Here is a 20,318-nt window from a genome sequence, read left to right on the forward strand (position 1 = left end):
TCCAAGTTGGGGCTTAAGAAAGGAGGTGGAATTAGCCAAACGAGATAATGAAGGTTGCTCATAATGGTTTTTACTGTGGGGAAAGTTAACCAGTTGCTAATAATTGCATGGTCTCTAGGCCAGACGGTCCCTTTGATAAGTTAACATGTACTCCCTTTATGCTCCTGGTAGGGGGTAAACAAATGCCTGAACAAATACAAATACACATAAACACAAATGTGGAGAATAGCAGTATATGTCTTAGATCCAGATAATAAGTGTGGGTATTGTTATTTAGATGGCACATACTGGGACACTTATCTTTTAGTACACTCCATTTTCTAACTGAATGCAGTGCTAATCGTGGGATTGAAAGCTATTGTAATTGTGTACCCATCTAAATGCTGACAAGAATATACAATTACATTGTTTGGAATTGAGTTTAATGTTCTCTGAATTTTATTAGCATTTATATTTACTTATGCATTAAAATTCTACACAAAAAGAGGTCAGAACACAAGAGTTGCAGACATAAATATCAGACCCATCCACACCCTCACTGTATTTTTCCTGAAAATACTGAACAAATATATTTTTTTTTTTTTTTTTTTTCAAGGAAGTGATAGAATCTGAAATGAGCAAATAATGGGTTTCCATTCTAAGCAATGCCTTTTCTCCCTCTGGATTTTGCAGTCTTTTAGAGCTTTTTTTCCATACCCAACTTTTTATTATTATTTATAATGCATGTGTTACCGGAACATCTTTCCACAGTGTGCTTACCACCACACGATGTTTAAACACACATTATAAAGTGGATGTAATTGTAAAGACTCAGAGGGATATAATTACATGTAGCAGATTTAGGAGCTAATTCTTTGCTTCTCTCTCTCTTTCTCTCTCTCTCTCTTTCTTTACTCCACATTTTACCAACATAATTATTTTTTGACTGCAGACTAACACCCAGAAACTGACAGGCATCCATTATAGGCAGCAACTTGTTCACTAAATTGAAAAACAATGAACTGCAGGTTTATATGTGCCCATTGTAATACAGAATTACCGGAGCTTTGTTCCACTAGAGGAAAAAGCTAATGGTTTTGAAACAGCAGGTGACAAAACACATTCAGTTTTTTTTTTTTTTCCTTTTTTTGTTCCCCCCCCCCTTTTTTTTTTCCTCTTCCCTCCCTTCTTATCAGTTTGTTGATGAAGTCATTACGAACTGGGGCCCAGAATAGGGTTGGCCTTATTTTTAGCAGATAGACTTTTAGTGAGTTCTAATGTGGAGACAGTCATGTTGATTTGCTTACATTTTTTTTCCCCCCTTCACTCAGAAACTCCCAGTATTGAAAAGCTACTATCAAAGGACTGGAAAGACAAGCTTCTTGCCATGGGATCAGGGAACTTTGGAGAAATAAAAGGTAACGCTGTTTCTCTGCTAAAGGAAATTAAGAATGGATATACAGATACAACTGGCTTTATAGAACTTTGTCTGCTTCTCTTCCCCTCCCCTTCAAACATGGTAATTTGGGGTTTAAATGAAATGTATGCACTCCCATCTGTGATAATATAAATCAATGAAATGGTATATTGGCCTAAGTGAATGAATTTACATTAAGCTTTTGTTGCATATATTGTTCTCTATTATAAACGAACACATCCTATTGCTGGATTGGGAAAAAAAAAGTATCAGACATATGTGGTATCAGTTTCTGAAATTTAAGGGTGATCTGAATTCCTTGTTTATTTTTCGACAGATTTTGATGATGTAAATTTTTTATTTTTATTTTTTACTTTTTTTTTTGCACGTAGGGAAAAATAAAAAGAGCAAAGTTTGTGTAATGATACCTCTAGGTACTGAAATTAGCCAGTGCAGATTTTAAAAGACAGCGTACAACATCTGTGCACTAAAGCATGTTCTTTTAAAGCCGTACTCCAGAAGGAAAATGACAAAATTTGACCACTCTCCAGCAGCAGTAGTTTCTGCTTTGCCAAGATATTTCCCCATTTTATATATCTGAGGTCATTTTAGGGAACCTGTGGTTGTTTGTTTTCATGTAATTTAATATTTTTATAATTCCTCTGCAGTGCTTATGATGAGGAACTCACTCAAAATACACATGTCAAAAATTGTAAGTTTTCAGAGCAGCCATTATCACTCTGAAAAGAAACAGTGACTCTGATTCTTCTCTCATTTATATCAGTGTACATTTGGAGTAGCAAAATCCAAGTTAGTGCTGTTTTGGAAATGTGAAAGTAGAATGAAATTAAAATTAAACCCTTTTCTGGTGTTTATAAACTGGATTTAGTTTCTCTGCAGTTTTTTGGTATGTTTACTTACTAATGTTGTCCCTGATGTAGGGATCCCCACTCAGGCAGGCTCCCAAACCTCCCAAGCCCAACAGGTTTAAGGACCACATGCACAAGAGGTTGGCAGCATTGAATGAAGCATGCAATACAACATGCTCTCACAGGTTAATGGGTTGGTGCATATGCTAAAAAAGTGTTATTTTAATTATATGGGCCTTCCAGCCTGTCACCGATAAGCCACCAGCATTAGTTTGTGCTATTCCACTGACTTACCCAAGCAGGAAAATATGCCACTTGTTTCCCCAGGCTTCTCCCTAGGAGGCTGTAAATCAAAAATATATATTCATTACATAAGTAGAATAACTTAGAATATGGTACTCCAGCCCCCAATAGGCTGAGATGATGTTGTTGTGGTGGTGATGATGATTATTATTATTATACAGAGGGCAAAACCCTGGGTTCTTCATTCCTGCCCCATGTGTGTGAAGCAACAGGTCATAAAGAGGAAGAGCAGCCACTGGGCTTACCTGGGAGTTGTGGGTTTTAAAAGCACATTGTTTCAAAATGACATCATCCTTTGCCATGAACTGATGAATCTTTAAGATGTTTCAGGGACAAAGTATGAGGAGGCATCTTTCATACCCACTTTTGGGAATGTATTTCAGCAGACCTTGCACACTGTATGGAGCCTCTTTAACTCTTGACACACTGGAACCTTTAGAAGGACTCCCAGTGATTCTCCAGTGCTTTTGGACTCTGTAGAGCTGCTCTGAAGAGTGCTGTGCACTGAGAAGGTGGTCTGTTCCCAGCGCCTATGATCTTGTTCTTTTGGAGGGCAATCTTTTTTCTCCTTTCCTCTTTTTCCCTTTCACAAGCTGAACTTGAAAGCAGCAGCAGCCTATATGCTACCACGAGAGAAATTCAACAGTCCTTTCAGTCGTGCCTGGGGGAAAGGATGGGGGAGCAACAGCACAGCCTCAAAGAAGACTTTTCTTTGCTTTAATTTTTGGGTTTTAGCTTTATATTTTGAACACAAGTCGAGTTATTGTTCTGTAGCTCTGTTCAAAAGCCTCACATCTAAGGCTTTTTAGTGCAACCGTGGTTCTGTGGTTGGGGGCATGGTTATTAGGTGTTTGGATCAAGTTTGGCAGTAAGCTGTGAAAACAGGCACTGGTTTATTTTTCCTACTGACTGCCGTGACAGTTGCAATTATTGTCCATTGTTCCTAGGTGGCTAGAAAGGAGGGAGGATACAATGGAGCATTGCCCTCTGGGGGTAAATGAATTTGACTTACAGATTCTTGGGGGGTCAGGCAGGCTGATTATTTAGTGCCCAGGAATGTGGTTTTCATGGCACCATCAGCCTGTGAGCAGCCAACAAACAATGGCTCAGCTGTATTGCCGCTATATTTAGTGAGGCAGCAGCAAAGGTGTGCAAGTTGAGCTGCTCTGTACCCACATACACGTGTACAAACACATATATATTATGCTGCAGAATTATTCCGTCATTCTATAGTTACGAAGTTTTCCAGTTGTGATTTTTAAATTAACTTCTTTCTCTGTATTTGTCCTGGCAGCCGTGTTTTTTCCGCCCCTCATTTCTCTAGTAGTGATATTTGGAAACCCCCACTTAGGCACTGTCTTCTTATTAATAAGACACCCTGGAATGTGGAGAGCACTAGGAGCTGTACTGACCAACTATCTTACACACTGAATAGTTTTTTCCATTTAACTGTTCAAAGTTTCATTGTGCTTTTCATTAGGTCTGGGGGAGTTTTAGTACATCATGTGTGAAAGTCTAAGCACTAGGCTACATATTGTTAATGCCCAAGTCTGTGTTATTACCACTGAGTTTTATTCTCTGAGAGAGATTAAAAGAAAGGGAGATGAAGAAGAAGACTTTATTTTCTATTAGCGTGATTTCTTTTAAGTTACAAAGCAGTAATATTTTATTAAAGATAAAGAAATCGGTGAATGGTTGGAAGTGACCAGACTCCCATGTTTTGTATTCAGTTGTTTCTCTTGGTTGCTTTGTTACCTTTGGCTGCTACTTTAAACCCCCCTTTCTTCATCTGCACGCCTGTAAAACAGAACCATCACTGAGTATCTGCAGAGTGCCAGCTGCAAGCTTCAAGATCACAGTTAGAAGGATCTATATATTTCCAGTTACTAATTGAAAAGGAAATGTATTGTTTTATTCCACAGATGGACTGAAAGGTACTGCAAGGGAATACTCTTAAAATGAGGCAAAATCTAGAACCTTTCATATCTGTAGAAATTATAACTCAAATACCTGTGTTTGTTCAGAGAGATAGTCTGGGGCTAAATTACAAGTTTGGGACTAGAGATTTCTTAAGAAATTCTGTTTTGATATCCATGGAATTTTTACTCCGCTCAAAACAAGTCACCGTATAGCAAAACCTACAAAGCGTGTTGTTAAATTGAGGTATTTTAAAATGAAGCTGTAAAACTGTATGTTGAATTGGTTAAAGCCTGTTCAAACTTACTTATATCCATCATATTCAAAACCAGGGCTCAAAAGGCCTCTGGATTATTCATGGATAATGCAGTTTATTGGATTCAATGAAGCAGAGAGATCTTCAGGTCTCAAACTGGTCGTCTACAGGAAGGAAAATCATCCCCCTTTTCTGCTGTCAGTGTAACTGCCTTGTTATCTGTGCATTGCAGCAGGAAAGTAGCTGCTGTCCTCCAGTGTTACTAGGAAAAGGTATAAAAATTATTTCTTAAGTATCAGTAATCATTCCTAAATATATAAAATTAACATGAGGCTTCTCTTTCACTGGTGCTGGGCCTCAGGAGCAGTACTGGCCCCTCAGGTGCATCGTGGGCTGTCTGGCCTTGCTCACACTGGGGTGAGTGAGGCAGCTTTAACCATGATGAGAACTCTTCTTAAAATCCCCTTGGAGTGCACGCTTGCTGCTAATCTTGTCCATCTTTCTATTGAAACTTGTCAAGACATAATAATGCATATTTTATATGTTCCCCACTTAGCTAATTTTGAATAGATGTGTGGAACAAAAGGTTAAACAGACTTTTGTTTCTAGTCTTTCTGAGTAGGTTTTCTGTTGAAGGCATTGTTAACAGGGATTGTGCCCAAATCTCTCAAGAAAGACTGGGAAGGTCTGAATCTGATATATTTTTATTGTTGTTTGAACAACCTTTTCTAATGTGCAGGTTAGTTTGTAAACAACTCAGGTGAAGTGTTCTCTGCCCTCACTGTGAAAGGGATTGTCATTAGGTTAAAATCAAATTCAAATTTGATTAAAATTTGGTTAAAATTGAATTTAAATTTGGTTAAATTGTATCCACTTAAGTCTAGGTGACTCCAGAGACTGTGTTAGAGTAACCACAGATTTATGGATGTAATTGAAAGCGAGATTAGCCTACCAATCCTGATCTTCAACTCGCGATAACACAGACATTAGTTTTGCATGAGAAACTGGGTTCCAAATTCCACTAAGTGTCAGTGCAGGTATTGTGTCAGGCTGTGTTTGATGTGAGATGTGTTTGCTGAAGACTCTGATTTTGCTCATGTGCAGAGAAGATGGGGCACGAGAGAGAGTGCGCTGTGAACGGTTTTAGGACTGCCAATAATGGATAAAGAGAAATAATCCATTCAGCGATACTATAGCTCATCAGAGCCCATGAATTAAAGACATATGTTATGTAGATTCAATGTATGGATTAAAACGGATAATCTGGTAGGTGACACACAGAATCTTGAGATAAGTGAGCTATGCAGATTCGGTATATGGATTGTGACGGATAATTCCATTTAAGTAATGCTGGACAAGTTGAAGACAAGTAAGCTTTGGGTAGTGCTCAGGTTATGTGCAGTAATCCAGTGAGTGACACTTTGGATCACATAATCTGTAAACTAAAGACAAGGAAGCTGGGGATTCTGCATTTAGATGTGGACAGGAGGAAGGAGGGGGAGAGGGAGAAAGATTATTCATGGGGAATACACTGGGTTTAAACCTTTGACTAATACACTACAGATCCCCAGGAGTTGTGTGAAAGCTGCACGCTTTCTTAGGAGCTGTGTGAATTTTATATTTGCAAATTAATGGTTCTAAAGTGTTTGCAAACTTGTGTCAGCTGTGGATGCTTTGCATTATTTCTTTGTGGGTAGTATTGTAAGTGGAGTGGCAAGAGAAGGAGGGTGAGAGTCATAAATGAAAGAGGTAAGATATGTTGGATTGTCAGCTTTTAACTGATAAATTCAATATTTGTTGCAACCTGCTTAGTATCTTCTTCTTTGTGTTTATTTTTTGAGGGATTTAATAGTAGCAAATTGGAAATTGAGCTTTAGTCCTTTGTTAATATTCCAGAAGTGCTGGGGTGCATGGGAACCTGCCCAGTTGCACTCAGGGACTCCTAAGTTTCAGGAGGAAATTTGGCAGCTGCCAAAATTGTGGAGGTTGATCACAAGGCGATGTGATACTCTCAGGCTGCAGGGAAGTAGCCAGTGCTAGCTGAGCCACACCAACGCAGAACTTCTTCAGGCCAAAAAAAAGCCTAAGGTAGAGATTGTGACTGGATGAGGCTGCTGCTGTTTGACCTAGAATGGGAGTTTAGTTGAGCGTTGTGTATATGGGAAGGGAGGGTTGGAGGAATCTCTTTTAAGGCATTGAAAAATGTGATTTTACGGCAAAGCAGCTAATTAGAGGTTGTTCCAGATTTTTGTGCATAAAGGTACTTAGTTTGATCGCAAAAAGTCAGGTTCTAGTTTTATTTTTAAGATGTGATTATTGATAGAGACAATAGAATAAAATTGAACTAATTAAGGTAGCAAATGCCAGTGACTTTGTTTGAATATATGGGGTTTCAAACAGCTATATTTAAAAATGGTTCAGAGAGTTGGTTGACAAAAGGGTCCTAAAGCTGTGCTTGTGGTACTAAAATTACCTGAAAGATGTGCTGATAGAGCTGAATGTTGCAGAGTTACAACTGCCAGTTTGTCAAAACAAAACAAAACAAAACAAAGCAAATACACACACACACACACGTGTGCACACACTTTTTTACTCTTTTCCTGCTGCTGCATAAAATTCCAGCAGCAAATGCTCCTTTCCTAGCCTAGTTCTAACTTGTCGTCTAGACAGTAAAACAATTAATAACTTCTGAGAAACAGTCTCAATAGAAATGTTGTCTATTCCTTTTGGAACCTTGACAATAAGTTGCTAACCTGGTTGAATACCAAGCTTTCTTTGTGGTGTACTGTACCAAAACTTTTTTCTGACAGCAAATAAAGAGTACTCAGTGACAGGCTCTTTCCAGGGCTGTGAAACAGCAGAGAGCTGGTTTGTTACAGAGCAGACGGCTGAGCTTTTTTCCCCACAGAATATGAGTTCTTGAGGATAGTAATGGCAAAAGAGGGTAATTGGTCATAATTTGGTTTTATTCATTCTTCAGCCTTGCACTCAAACATAAAATATGAAGAACGTCCGTGTGCTGAAATAAATACATTCCTTATATCTCGCTGTCCTAAAACGGATTTTTATTTGTCAAAGAGAGAAGATTGATTATATAAACCTGCAGGTACAGGCAAATCAGTTTGAATTGTGCACTTTTTCTTTCCTTGCTGCTTTTTCTGGTGGCTGTGTCTTGCCAAGTAAAAAGCAGTCAGAAAGTTTTCTTTTATTATGCTGACTTGCCCTATCAGTAAGATGAAATAATTTAATTTCGCAAGGTGGGTAGTTGTAAGATGCCAGTCATTGTGTAGCAAAGTTTGCTTAAATACTTAATGAAAAATGCCAGTTTTCAGGTGTTTTTGTCCTGACAGCTCCAGGATTTAGTGGCCTGAGAAGCTGTGTTTTCTAGTCCATAGTAAAGCACTCTCTGAAGTATTGATTAGGGAAGCATCAGGGGAGTCAGCACACATTCACAAGCACAGACCCACATCCACCCACCAACACATCCCAGCAAGTACATACCCCACTGCATGGCTATAAACATTTCACATTACTGTTCAAAAAACAGAGGAAGGAAGATGTTAAATTCTGAACTTACCTCAGGCAGTTAGATCTGTTTATCAGACTACTTTTCCTGCAGGAAACACCATCTCCCCATTGCCTCACACATGTGACTTCAGGTGGTGTCAGCAGCACAAATGGGAATACTCCTCTTCAAATTTATGTTATAAATAGGTTTTTAAAGTTTTATGTAGGGACTGCATGACACAGATTAGTTTGCTTTAAAGTAGAAGAAGACTAGGTGGCCTGTCTGTTTTACTTTCCTGGCTTTCTTACCGAGCAAAGTATTGTTGGGTTTAGATTTCTAATATGTCAAGGTTAAAACTGGAATGAGGAGTAAGGATAAAATAGTTGACACTGGGATAAGAATGATACTCTGGAAGAAAGATGCTGTAAGAAAATCCTCTAGAAAAGATACTTTTTTTATGAACTACTGATAATTTTATTTATTCTTTGGATTTGGTACAGTTAGGACGAGTAGGATTTTACTCTTTCTGAGGATGGCTTAGTTAATAGACTGTTCAGTTTTAAAAGCATTCCTCATGTTTGTATGAAAGCTGTAGCCTTTGCTAGCTTAGAAAGTCTACTGAAAAAACACATAATTTCAGGAAAAACCTGGAGGTGACTCAGTCTTTAGCTCATGTATGGGCTGTAGCTCAGTCCTTGTCACACTGTTGTTACATCAAAGTTACACAGAAACTGTGTTGTGGCACGGTTCTGTTGCTCGGTGAGTTGGATGACATCAATAATTGGTTCATTCATAAGGGTCCCCTTGGCTGAAACCTTACCTAGTCTCCAACTGGGTCAAACACAGACTTAATTATCTATTTAACATGTATTACTGTTAAAAGTCAGTGGGGAAATTCTTGGCCTTGATGAAATAGTTCTGCTGGTGACTTCATCGAGGCCAGCAATAAAACCTCCTACACCACATAAAGTTTAGAATGACTTTCGGCAAGTTGCTAAAAAGCTTCGTGCCTTAGTTTGCTCTTGAAAAACATAATGCATACCATTACCTTTCTACCTGCAAACAGTCTTTAAGAAGATCAATTAGGTAGTGCTTTGAAATCTAAAAATGCTTTATACTGCATGCTCTAATTATTATTATACATCTTAACATTATTTGAATACAGAGTACTTCAAAATATTCTTATTTCCATTTAATGATTTTTTTTCCCCATAGAAAACTTTGTAGATACAGGAGGCTTTTTTTCTTTTTTAACCACAGTTAATGATATGAACATAATACAATATTATTATGTCTTCCAGGCTTTGTACTTGCACATTGTTTTCTTTGATTTTCCTTTGAAAGACAGATTCTGACAGTTCAAAAGCTATTTACGGAATTACTTTGATAGTAAACTGACTTGGTAGATAGATTTCACTGTCTCTATGGGTGAGGGTGCACACAAGCACCCCTGGTTGATGCCATCCCCAGCATGACAGAGGGGACATGACAGAGGGCTTGAGAGCCTTGCCATAGCTCTGCCCCTGCAGAATACACATCCGTAGGCTTGTCTGGGAGCAAACATTCTCACTGCCTGAACATTTGCAGCAAAAGCTTAAAATGTCTGTCAAAGAAAATATTGGCTTTCCCAATTTCTCATTTACATTCTCATTCTGTCTAATAAATTATAATAAAGTATTTACTGTTTTGATCGCAAAAGCAGTTTCTCTGCCTTTTTTTTGCTTTGGTTCTGTTTTGGGTGGGTATGCCAAGGTTTCTCCTGTTCGTTTTCTCACTTTAAGTGTGTCATTTGGTCATATTGGTGTCTTCATTCTAATGTTTATTAAAATGTTACTGTTACTGCCAGTCTGAGACTGTGAATCAGAACTAAGAATGTGTAATAGTTTATTTCACATTTGAGTAAATTTCTTCTACTACTTAAACACTATTATGGGTAGTGTTGATCTGAGATGAAGTTTAGGTTTGGCGATACAGAATGCCACTAATTTGAGTCTTCTTTTATTGCCATCTGCTGTGGGTGTTGCATCCACAAACATAGGGTTTTTTCTGAGCCTTCGTGGTAATAGAGGATTAAGCTGATGCATCTGGAAAGCATCTTTTCTTGTGTCTTTATGCACTTATCAACCAGCAGTGTGTACTTGGATGGTCCTTTGCCTGAGTTGTTTTGATCAGTTGTGAAAAATCCATGTTTTGCCATGGCAGTGAGAGAGCACAGGGAGCACCTACAACAATCTCCTGAAAGGCAGGTGGCCTGGTGGTTAAAAGCTTTGTTGAGCATAAAATGTGCAATATCTGTCCGTCGTGGATCTGATGGTAATTAAGAGTAATTCTTGAGGCAGTCACTGTTTCAAGGCACTCTCCTTTTGCTCCTCACTCAGTACTTCTGTGGTCTAGCTTGCTGTCAAGCTGTAGGCTGCAATAATGGACACTTGGGTTTTTTTTCTCTCAGCCCTGCTGCCTGGCTGGAGTGAGAGCATTGCAATGTGTAAAGGCCAGCTCCAGAACCATTCCCAACTCTGTGCTGCTTGGAGCAGCTCCCAGGGAATTTAGTAAGGAGGCAGCTGAAGATGGCTGCTGGGGCTAGAGGTTTGCACCCCCTCCCAAGTCAGGGTTAGCAGCCATGTGGAGAGTTCATTAACTCGAGAGTGGCATAAACTGCCTTCATTCTTGTTGTTGGTTCAGTTGCATAAAATACTGACATGTTTTGCCCTGTAAGCTACAGAATTCTTTAAATGGAAATCCCTTATCTGCCAAGACACTTCACACAATGATAGATCTCGTGCAGGTTAACTGAGAGAAAATAGTGAGGGTAGGACAAAAAACCACCATCCTTGTTTACCCCCAATCTGTGGCATCTAGAAAAGCATCAACAAATAACTGCAGCACTTAACTCATAATTTTTAATACACCAGGAAAAATTCCTATAACCAGTTGTACTTATGTAGTGACCCCATTGTTGCCCTCACCTCACCTCACCATTAAATAAATAAAACTTTCCGTGCTTTGGCCTTCACATGTTATGCAAAGTAATGTTTGATTGGCCATGACAACTGTGAAATAGCACTTTAGTTGACCATTTCCATGAAGGTAATTATAGAGAAGGTGTGCTAGGTAATAAGGCTAACATAAAAAATACTAAACTTAAACTAAATGTAAACACTTAACATTATTATCAAGATCTGATTCAAGTATTTCCCTTGTTTTTCATTTTCACACATTTACAAGCCACCAATGACCTGCAAGATATGTTAGAACTATGATTCATCATCAGTGGGGCTTATACAGATGTGTGAATAAGACAAGGGGAAATCTGCACATAACTCACCATCTCTCATTAGAGCCACACATCTGATCTTTTTTTGCCTCTGGTTTTCTGCAGGTCACTTGAGAGTATGGCTATCCAAGTACTTATTTTGCAAGGAATTATTACCTCAAAGAATTGAAATTGTCATTAAATACTATTCCAGTTACTGGAAGGATGGCTTAGTCCTGTGAAAAAAAAGTACCTACTAAGCCATGTTTTCCAGGAAGTAGTCTCCAACAGAAGATTTTTTTATAAAGCTGATGCTGATAAATTTTCCCCTTTGGTTTATTAGCAAACTGAAATAGCTTGAGAAATATAATGCAAGAAGTCTGCCTTTTGTCAGACTACTCTCACTCCAGCTGTATAAACCCAAGGAATTATGCATTGTACTTACTAAGTAGGATATAAAACACCCCTTGTGAGCATTTCAGATTTTCTTAAAAAACTGGATAATTATGGAGAGACTTGAGTCGATTTGTCCCTGGCTGCATGGCTGCAGTGTGCCTGTGATTCTGATGTCTGCATTGGCACTTCATTGCACTGCCTGCTTACTCTTAGTTCACAGAGTCATAGTTTGGGTTGGGAGGTCATCAGGTCCAATCCCCCTGCAATGCACAGGGACACCTTGCACCACACCAGGTTGTTCAAAGCCCTGTCCAAGCTGCCCTTGAAAATTTCCAGGGATAAGGCATCCACCACCTCTCTGGGCAACGCATTTCAATGTTTTACCACCTCCATTGTAAAAAATTTCCTCCTTATGTCTAAGCTAAATTGACCTTCTTTTCGTTTAAAACCATCGCCTCTTGTCCTGTCACAGCAGGCCCTGCTAAAAAGTTTGTCCCCGTCTTTGTAATCCCATTTTAGGTACTCGGAAGGTGTCTCTGGAGCCTTCTTTTCTCCAGGCTGAACAGCCCAAACTCTCTCAGCCTTTCTGATAAGAGAGGTCCTCCAGCCCTCTGATGATGTTTGTGGCCTCCTCTGCGCCTCTTCCAACAAGTCCCCTTCTTTCCTGTGCTGAGGACCCTGGAGCTGGGCACAGCTCTTCATCTTTATTCTTGGAATTCAGAGAAAGCTGCCCTTTTCCTGGAGGGGAAGTTTTTTTGCTGCCCTGTGGGTCAGTGAGGCTGCAGAAGCAATGCAGGAGGTGGATGTCCTGCCTGTGTCTGGTGCCCTGGTCAGGTCAGTGGCACGTGGAGTGTCCTGTTCCCAAAACCAGAGCTTTGAAGCGCGGGGTTGGCTACCAGCACGTCTTTTTCTGCCTAACTCTGTGATCTCTCTGTCTGTCAGTTTACACATATGGAAATGTTTTTCCACCTTTCAGATTAATTTAAAGATGGGGATTAATTTAACTTTACAAAGTGCTTTTTGATTCCCAACTGAAAGCTACTGTAGTAGCTCAAAATACACGGATGAACCAGCACTGGCTGAGGAGCTGTGATGTGTGTTGGTGTATTTGACAGTGATTTCTTTTTGCTTACCCTGACTCAAGGACTGAGACAATCCTGTGTATTCCTTCTTTCTGTAGGACCTTCTTCCCCTTTCTCTCATGCTTGCATCCACCCCTCAGTAAAAGTCAGGCATCAAATAGCTGCTGAATAAATAATTACAAAATATTTTGTTTTCAGATGTTTCACTTCTAGTGGCAGTATCAGTGCATGATAGTCTTCATTAGAGGGGCATTACAGTAAACCCACGTGGACAGACCAAGGCAGGGGCTGCCTTCTAGAATAATTCTTCTACACCACTTGGAAACACTGCACCTTTTTTCTGGGGAAAAATAAATAAAGGATGAAGAGTGGCAATAGAAACTTCTGATTAATTCCATGGCCAGGTGGCAAATGCATTACTTGTAGCAGTTCTCTGTCTCCAGTGTTGGAAGGAAAAATCATAGATAGAAGTGTTTTCTTCAGCCGTGATAGTGTTTTAGCGCTGGCTTCCATTCTTTCTCACAGCTTTTAGCAGAACAGGTTTAAAGTCCTATGGTTTCTGTTTCAGTGTGTTTCTCAAGTTTCCAGCTTGTACCACAGTTTTTCTGGAGGCTTTATCTGAGAATATTCTGCTGTAGTTCTTTGTTATGTGGTGAGAATATTTTCACAGAAATTTCTAGAACCCTAATAAGAAACAATTTAATTACATTTCTTCTGTCACGTTTTTTCCTGGTGATTCTTTGTGGTTTTCTGCTTGCATATGGCTGTCTACAAATGGATTTGGACTTGGCTAATGTAACAAATGGGATGTTGCTTGAGATCACATCACTGAAATTAAGTAAAAATAACAGAGGGAAAAAAGAAACAAAAAGGTAAATTAAGGTTACCATCAAGCAAAGAGCCCTCCCAGTGGTACCTCAGAGGCTGTGGCACAGTCTTTCAGAGCAAACAGTAGATGATTCACCATTTCAGACATTTCAATCCAATCTAGAAAGCTGTAGTAAATATATTATAGGGAACATTCCTGCACTGGCAGGGGGGTAGACTAAATGAGCTATTACCAGTAGCTCTTTTCCATGTCTGACTGATAGTTGGCTAGGAACATGTTTGCTGTAGTCGCCAATTTTTTTTTCTTTTTACATTTTTTTTTTTTTTACTTGGAGAACACTAGTGACATTGGCAGAAGAATGCTGCCAGTGTTTGAAAGAGGTTTGTATGGAAGGGTGGTCCCAAAACCAGGCTATTTTCAGAGGAGGCATTAACACTGATAGCCTTAATCCTTTCCTAAAGGCTTTTTAGAAAGGTTTTCATAGGATCTGACTCATGTGAGAGGGTGTGGTGGTATTGGGGATATCTGTGGATTAGCTGCTACACATATTTTCAAGTCTTTTAAATTCACAGTCAAATGATTCTACATATATTAAAAGTGCCCCTTTTTTGTGGGTTTTTTTTCGTATATTTTTTGTTTGGGGTTTTTTTTTGGGGGGGTTTTTTTTTGTTTTTTTTGGAGTATGATTCATAGCTTTTGATTTTTCTTGGAATTTTTTCTTCCCTTCCCTTATAACCACTGTCCTTCTGGATAGAAAAATAATTTCTTCAGCACAGTTATGAAAGTGAGATAGTGAGTTCCTCTGTGTCTACTGAACTCTTATTATTAAAAAAAAACATCTAACAACAGTACAAATGAGAGTGATGGTGAGTTGTGTTTAACTCAGGTTTTCAGATATGTTTATAAAAGACTTTTTCCTTTGAAAGTGCACCTTGGTGGCAGCAACAGCAATAGGAGTTATTGACAATTTAAGTACTATATAATTTAATCCTAATCAGGGATGTAGGTGATATAGCAGGTTATAGAGGGATGTTAATACTTATCCTGCATCAATGCTTTGACACTTACAGAAACCATACCTTTTCCTAAGTTTCTGACATAAATATAATTGTCTTAGAAACCTGGAAGGGTTGATTTTTTGATCCCCAGTGTTTAAAACTTGAAACTTTCTCAAAATAGGCAGTATTATTTCACTTTATTAATCTGACAGAAAGGCAGTGGGAAACAGATGAAAGGGCAAAGAAACATTGAAGGGGTACACCAGATCAAAGCCTGCATACAGATTTATCCTCCATGGCTCATTTTCCTCTAGAGGAACAGGTCTTAGTGTGCAGCATATTGCAATATGCTGCTGCTGCTGCTGCTCTTTGGTTCTCCTAAAACTTTGCTTACAGTGAAGCTGCAAAATGAAGAGCTGGATTGCTCTAAATTTCCTCTCTTCTCCTTACCCCTTTTTTTTTGTTTCCCCCCACCATATGATGCCCAGGGACTCCAGAAAGCCTCGCTGAGAAAGAAAGGCAGCTCATGGGTATGATCAATCAGCTGACCAGTTTGAGGGAACAGCTGCTAGCAGCTCACGATGAACAGAAGAAGCTGGCTGCATCTCAGATCGAGAAACAACGCCAGCAAATGGAGCTGGCTAAGCAGCAACAAGAGCAGGTGAGTGATCATGACAGTGGCTTTCAGCTTAAATCATTTCCTAGGAGGACTTTCCAGTAGTTTGTCTTTCAGGCTTCAACTTTTAAAAGTTGTTCTGCACCCAAAATCTTTTCCATTTGTTCTCCAAGGTGAAAAAGTTTGAACAAGAACATATCAGAAGAATGATTTAATTTGAAATATATCCATCTTGGAGTTGTTCAGAACCTGGTGCCAGTAATGCCAAGGCTGTGAGTTCAGCCTTTGCATGGGCCATTCACTTAAGAGTTGGACTTGACAGTCCTCGTGAGTCCCTTGCAACTCAGAATACTCTGCAATTATATATTATCTTTCAATACTTTTTGGGGTTTTAAACTATCTGTAAATAAACAGGCAAATTCAGCCCTCCTGAATAATCTGCTGAAGCTGCTTTAATTCAGTAATACTGAATAGGTATGAAAAGAACAAAATGCAGCACTTGGATTGTAATGTGAGAAATGAAAAGGTTGGGTTTTGCCAACTGTGGAAAAAAGCAAAGAATAATATAAAGTCAGTGAACAAGTGTGACTTTTATTCTTCTACACTTGAGAGGCTTGATTTTCAGTTCTTGCACGTATGCCCTTCACTGGAAACGCAAACATGGTTTTCACATGTGATCAGTTGCAATGTGCATACACAGACATACAACATTTTAGGCAAAAATATAACTTTTCTCACAGATTTCACTGTGCAGATTTTAACAGAAATTAATGTCCACTTTTGTACTTGAACATGAGCAGAGAATATTTAGATGTTTAGTCCAAAATTTTATCACAGAATTGCAGCAATGTGAGTCTTAGGAAACTCACAAAATTCTTTTAAATCTGTCATAGTTGTCATATTCAGTGTTGGTATTGTGCTTAAGCAAGGCTTAAGATTTCTAAACCACTGCTGATACCTTCAGACATTTAAGCCTTGGTTTTCCCTGTTTTTAATTATTTAAAAACCTTATCTTAAATAAAGGGTGTTTTGGCCTTATGCCTGAAATCCCTCACAGGGAGAACAGAAGTGACTTACCTTGGGGAATTTGTATCATGCTGTTGTTAAAACAGCAAAGGTGGATGGATGAAGGAGTGAAGATGGAATTGGCAAGATTCTTTCACAAGGAGACATCCTGTAGGAGCTGTTCCTTTTATCCTGCCTTTTAAAGTCACTAGTGCCACAGGATGGCTGAGGGATTTGAAAGTGAATAAGAAAATGAAAACAATGTAAAAAAGCAATAAAAAATTATGAAAACTGGGATTTCTTTTAATTGAAGAAAACACATATACTTCTGTATTATGCAGAAATTAAAATATCCAGACTCTGAAAAAAATGTAGTGATAAAAATTACTTTTCTTTCTTAAAGAAAGGCTCCAGAAAGAAAATATTTATTTCATCTGTTAGATGTGGAGCTAACTATGACTGAGTGTTTCTTATGCAAATAGTCTAATAATAGAAAGAAAAGAAAACACCTGAGGGGAAGAAAGCACAAAATTTCTCCCAGTAAGTATGTATAAGTTACCAACTGACCCTGAGATGTGTACACATAACACAGGGGAAGAGCAGAGCTCTTTCTAATGTTTGTACTGCTGCACTGGCTGTTCATGAGAGCAGAGCTTTTGTGATAACTTAAATGAAAGTTTTTCAAATTTGCTTTTTAAGTTCAAGAACGGTTTATCTGCCTCCAGACTTTAGAACTCTTAATTCCATTCTGTTAATGTCTGCTTTTTTCCTTCATGGTGTATAAAATGTGTCTATGGCAGCGTTTGCAATCATTTAGCAGAGAGGGAGGGTGGAAGTCCTTAGGGAAAATTGCACTTGGCTTTGAGAGGAGACTTAGACCAGCTCCATCCCCTTCCATAAACGGGTTTCAGTGTTGAGCCTTGTAGCCTTAGTGCTACTGCCCCCTTAGTTTCTTGCAGCTGATACACACATTGAAGAGTCACTAATTTTTCCAAACTCAGTTCCAGTCTCTTTGTGCCTGTTTCTACATTTAAAAAAACATGAAGTACACTAAGAACCTTCCTCCATGGTGTCAGATTGCCATTTTTTTGGAATTTTTGAGCAAGTGGTGCCAAACAGAAGAGTGTTTCTGGCCATCCTACTTTTTTGCCTTTTCCACTTTCCTTCACTATTTTTCAGTTTCCCTGCCAGTATTGTTCTCTCTCCTGGGGAATTTTAGCAGTGCCATTTCAGTAAGATTTTTTTTCATAGGTCCTTGTCTTCATTTCCAGTATGTCATTTTCTGTAAGATTCCCTTTCTCACTAGTATTAGCAATGAATTCTTCCTGAACATGTGCCCCTTGCTTCAGCAGCAGTCTCCAGGCTGCTGCCTCCTGCCCTTGAAGGTTTCTTAGCTCAATGGAGAGGTTTAAAGAACTAAGCAGGGTCGAAGCTTCCAATGGATGGAATCTGGGAATGGTTATCCATATCTCATGTTTCTTCTATGCAATTTCTTCACAGATTGCAAGACAACAGCAGCAGCTTCTGCAGCAGCAACACAAAATTAACCTTCTTCAGCAACAGATCCAGGTCAGAGACACGTCTCCTCCCATGCCCCTGTTACCTCTCTTCCTTTCCCTTTCCCTACTCTTTCCCTCAGCCATTATTGCCACAGTTTCTTTAAGAATCTCTGCAGTTGGCTGGCATCTTGTTTATGGAAACACATGAGGATTTTACCTGTCATTTAGCAAAAAAGGTCAGTTTCTGGAAGGCCTTATATGATTAACATGGGTCCTGTAGGATCAGGAAGATGTTAGAGGAGCTGGTCATGCAAACAAGCATTTGCTGGACCAAATCCTCTTTCCTCAGGAGTGACAAAAGCATTGCCAGAAAGAGTTTGCTTGGAACTGATGTCCCACAGCTCCGTTTTTAAGGTTTTGCTGAAGCAGTTCTCTTCAGTGATTGATAATCAAGTGCACCTTCTTCCCTCTGCCTGAGGTGTTTTAAGTCTGGAAGTTTTTATTTGTGGCGAAGTATTGTGTAAGTGAGAAACTGGTGAAAAGGTTGGTCAGATTCAGGAGAGCAACTGTGTAAGTTCCAGGTATCTACAGTTTATGTCCAGTAGTAGAAAAAGCTGTTAAACCAGCATAACCAGTAAACTTTATTTAGCCCCTTTCTTCCTTTATGTATTCAGAAGTTCCTTTTCATGCTACTGACTGTAGTTGATTATTTTTCTCCCATGTGCATGCCTCTGTTTCGGGAACAGTGCAAATCAGTTTGCCTGTGCAGGTTTCCATGGGATAACAAAGGAGAAGTTTGACTTCTTTCTGATATCTAGGATCAGGGTAAAATCTCTGGTTTTTTGATGATGCAGTTTGTACAGAGCATTGCAAGTTGCTGTAGACTGTTCTGTTCGTTCAGTAGCAACAGCATTCTCCTTCCAAAGCTTTTTGTTGGTATTTCAGAGTAAGCTGCCTAAAATGATCAGTGACAATTGTAAACCATTTAAGAAAACTTAATTCCGGCCAGATCAGAGGAGCTTCATACTAGAAGAAAACTTGGCTCTGTCAATCCAGAGGATATTCTGTCCATATCAGGACTTGTGCATTTATGAAAAACTCCTGGGAAGGTCCACCCCTCTGTTAAAAGGCAACTTCTATACAAAATGTGCTTTGCTGAAAATAATTTTGAGATTGGTAAGACTTGGTTTGTCCTTGACCTCTGTATTATTTTCTTCTTCTTTAATTTGTGTGTGGGAGGGATTTTTCTTTATTGCTGCATTTATAATAAGTTTTTAAAAAAAAAAACAATAGCAAAACCTGTACAATAGCACGGAAAATATTTATATTTTTAGCATTTAGCTATGGCAGCGAGAGAGGAAGTTGTTTTATAAGCAGTGAATAAAAATAAATTGAAGTAACATAATTTGACCCCAACCCTTTTAAGTTTCAACGCCTTGTAGATAAGAATGAAGTATGTTGTTTTTAGGGTAGTGAAGAAAACCCTGGTTATTGATAATGAGATATAGAGCCTTTCATCTCTTGATCTCTGGTCTAAGTTTGACCTAAGTCAGTAGTAAATGAAAGTCAGCCAACTACCATCTGATAGAAGCTGCAATCCTTAGAAATGATTTGGAGGTTGGTCTCAGGGGATTTCAGATGAAATACTGACCCTGCCAAGGTCAGGATTTCACCTCCAGGGTCCACTTCACACAAACCCCATGAGATTTGTGGCACCCTTTTTTTGGATGGTCAGGCAAGAAAGGTCAAGAATTGAACAGGCAGTGAGACAATACTGTTCTCTCATTCCCACAGAGCTGTAGTGAAATTTTGGTTATACTGCACAGGCAGTCTGGACAGTTCCATGCCCTTATGATCCTCAAGTCTCATGAACCCTGGCTGGAGCCCATAATTGTGAAGGGAAAAATGTTTAAAAATAAAAAAATAATCCTTATCGACATTGAATACAAAGCAAAATACTTCTCCTCAATTAGTGACTGTCAGAGAAGAAACAATTCTTAGAGAAATCATCTTTTGTATATAAATTAAGACAATGAAGCCCATGTTTAAAATGGTCAGTGAGTTTACAGTCAGCTTATGGATTATGGTAGGTGGAAGAAAACTGTGACAAGAATGCAGCTCTGAGTTCAGTTTTTCTGACCTTGCCCTAATTAATCTAAGAGGCTTCTGTCACACTGGCCTGAAGATTGAAATAGCATTAGATTTATTGACAGGGAAATACTCCTACAAAGAGTGGATAACTGCTGGACTTATGTGCAGTTGAATGATTATGCTGTAGTTATGAACACAACTTATTTATGACAAAGGAATTGTTTTACTTGAGCCAATTTTTTTCTAAGCTTGTAAGAGCTGCCATAATTCCAGATAAATTATTACACAGAAAAAAGCTAC

The 20,318-nt window shown here is 38.9% G+C and overlaps 1 protein-coding gene across 12 annotated transcripts in view; it reads left to right on the forward strand.

Moving 5' to 3' along the window:
* SOX5 (SRY-box transcription factor 5) overlaps window positions 1–20,318 on the forward strand; it is a 604,370-nt gene that overhangs the window by 440,322 nt on the left and 143,730 nt on the right. For 11 of the 12 annotated variants that reach the window (XM_014256070.2, XM_014256071.2, XM_088055169.1 and 8 more), the window contains 3 exons: window positions 1,311–1,397; window positions 15,296–15,468; window positions 17,929–17,997. In XM_014256070.2, the coding sequence (XP_014111545.1) occupies window positions 1,311–1,397; window positions 15,296–15,468; window positions 17,929–17,997 (329 nt within the window). The remainder of the gene's footprint in view (window positions 1–1,310; window positions 1,398–15,295; window positions 15,469–17,928; window positions 17,998–20,318) is intronic. The other variant, XM_088055171.1, reaches the window with a different exon arrangement.

Source organism: Pseudopodoces humilis, chromosome 5 (genome assembly GCF_049639895.1).
Source record: "Pseudopodoces humilis isolate 2021_Gansu_Grassland_sample_001 chromosome 5, ASM4963989v1, whole genome shotgun sequence".
NCBI lineage: Eukaryota > Metazoa > Chordata > Aves > Passeriformes > Paridae > Pseudopodoces > Pseudopodoces humilis.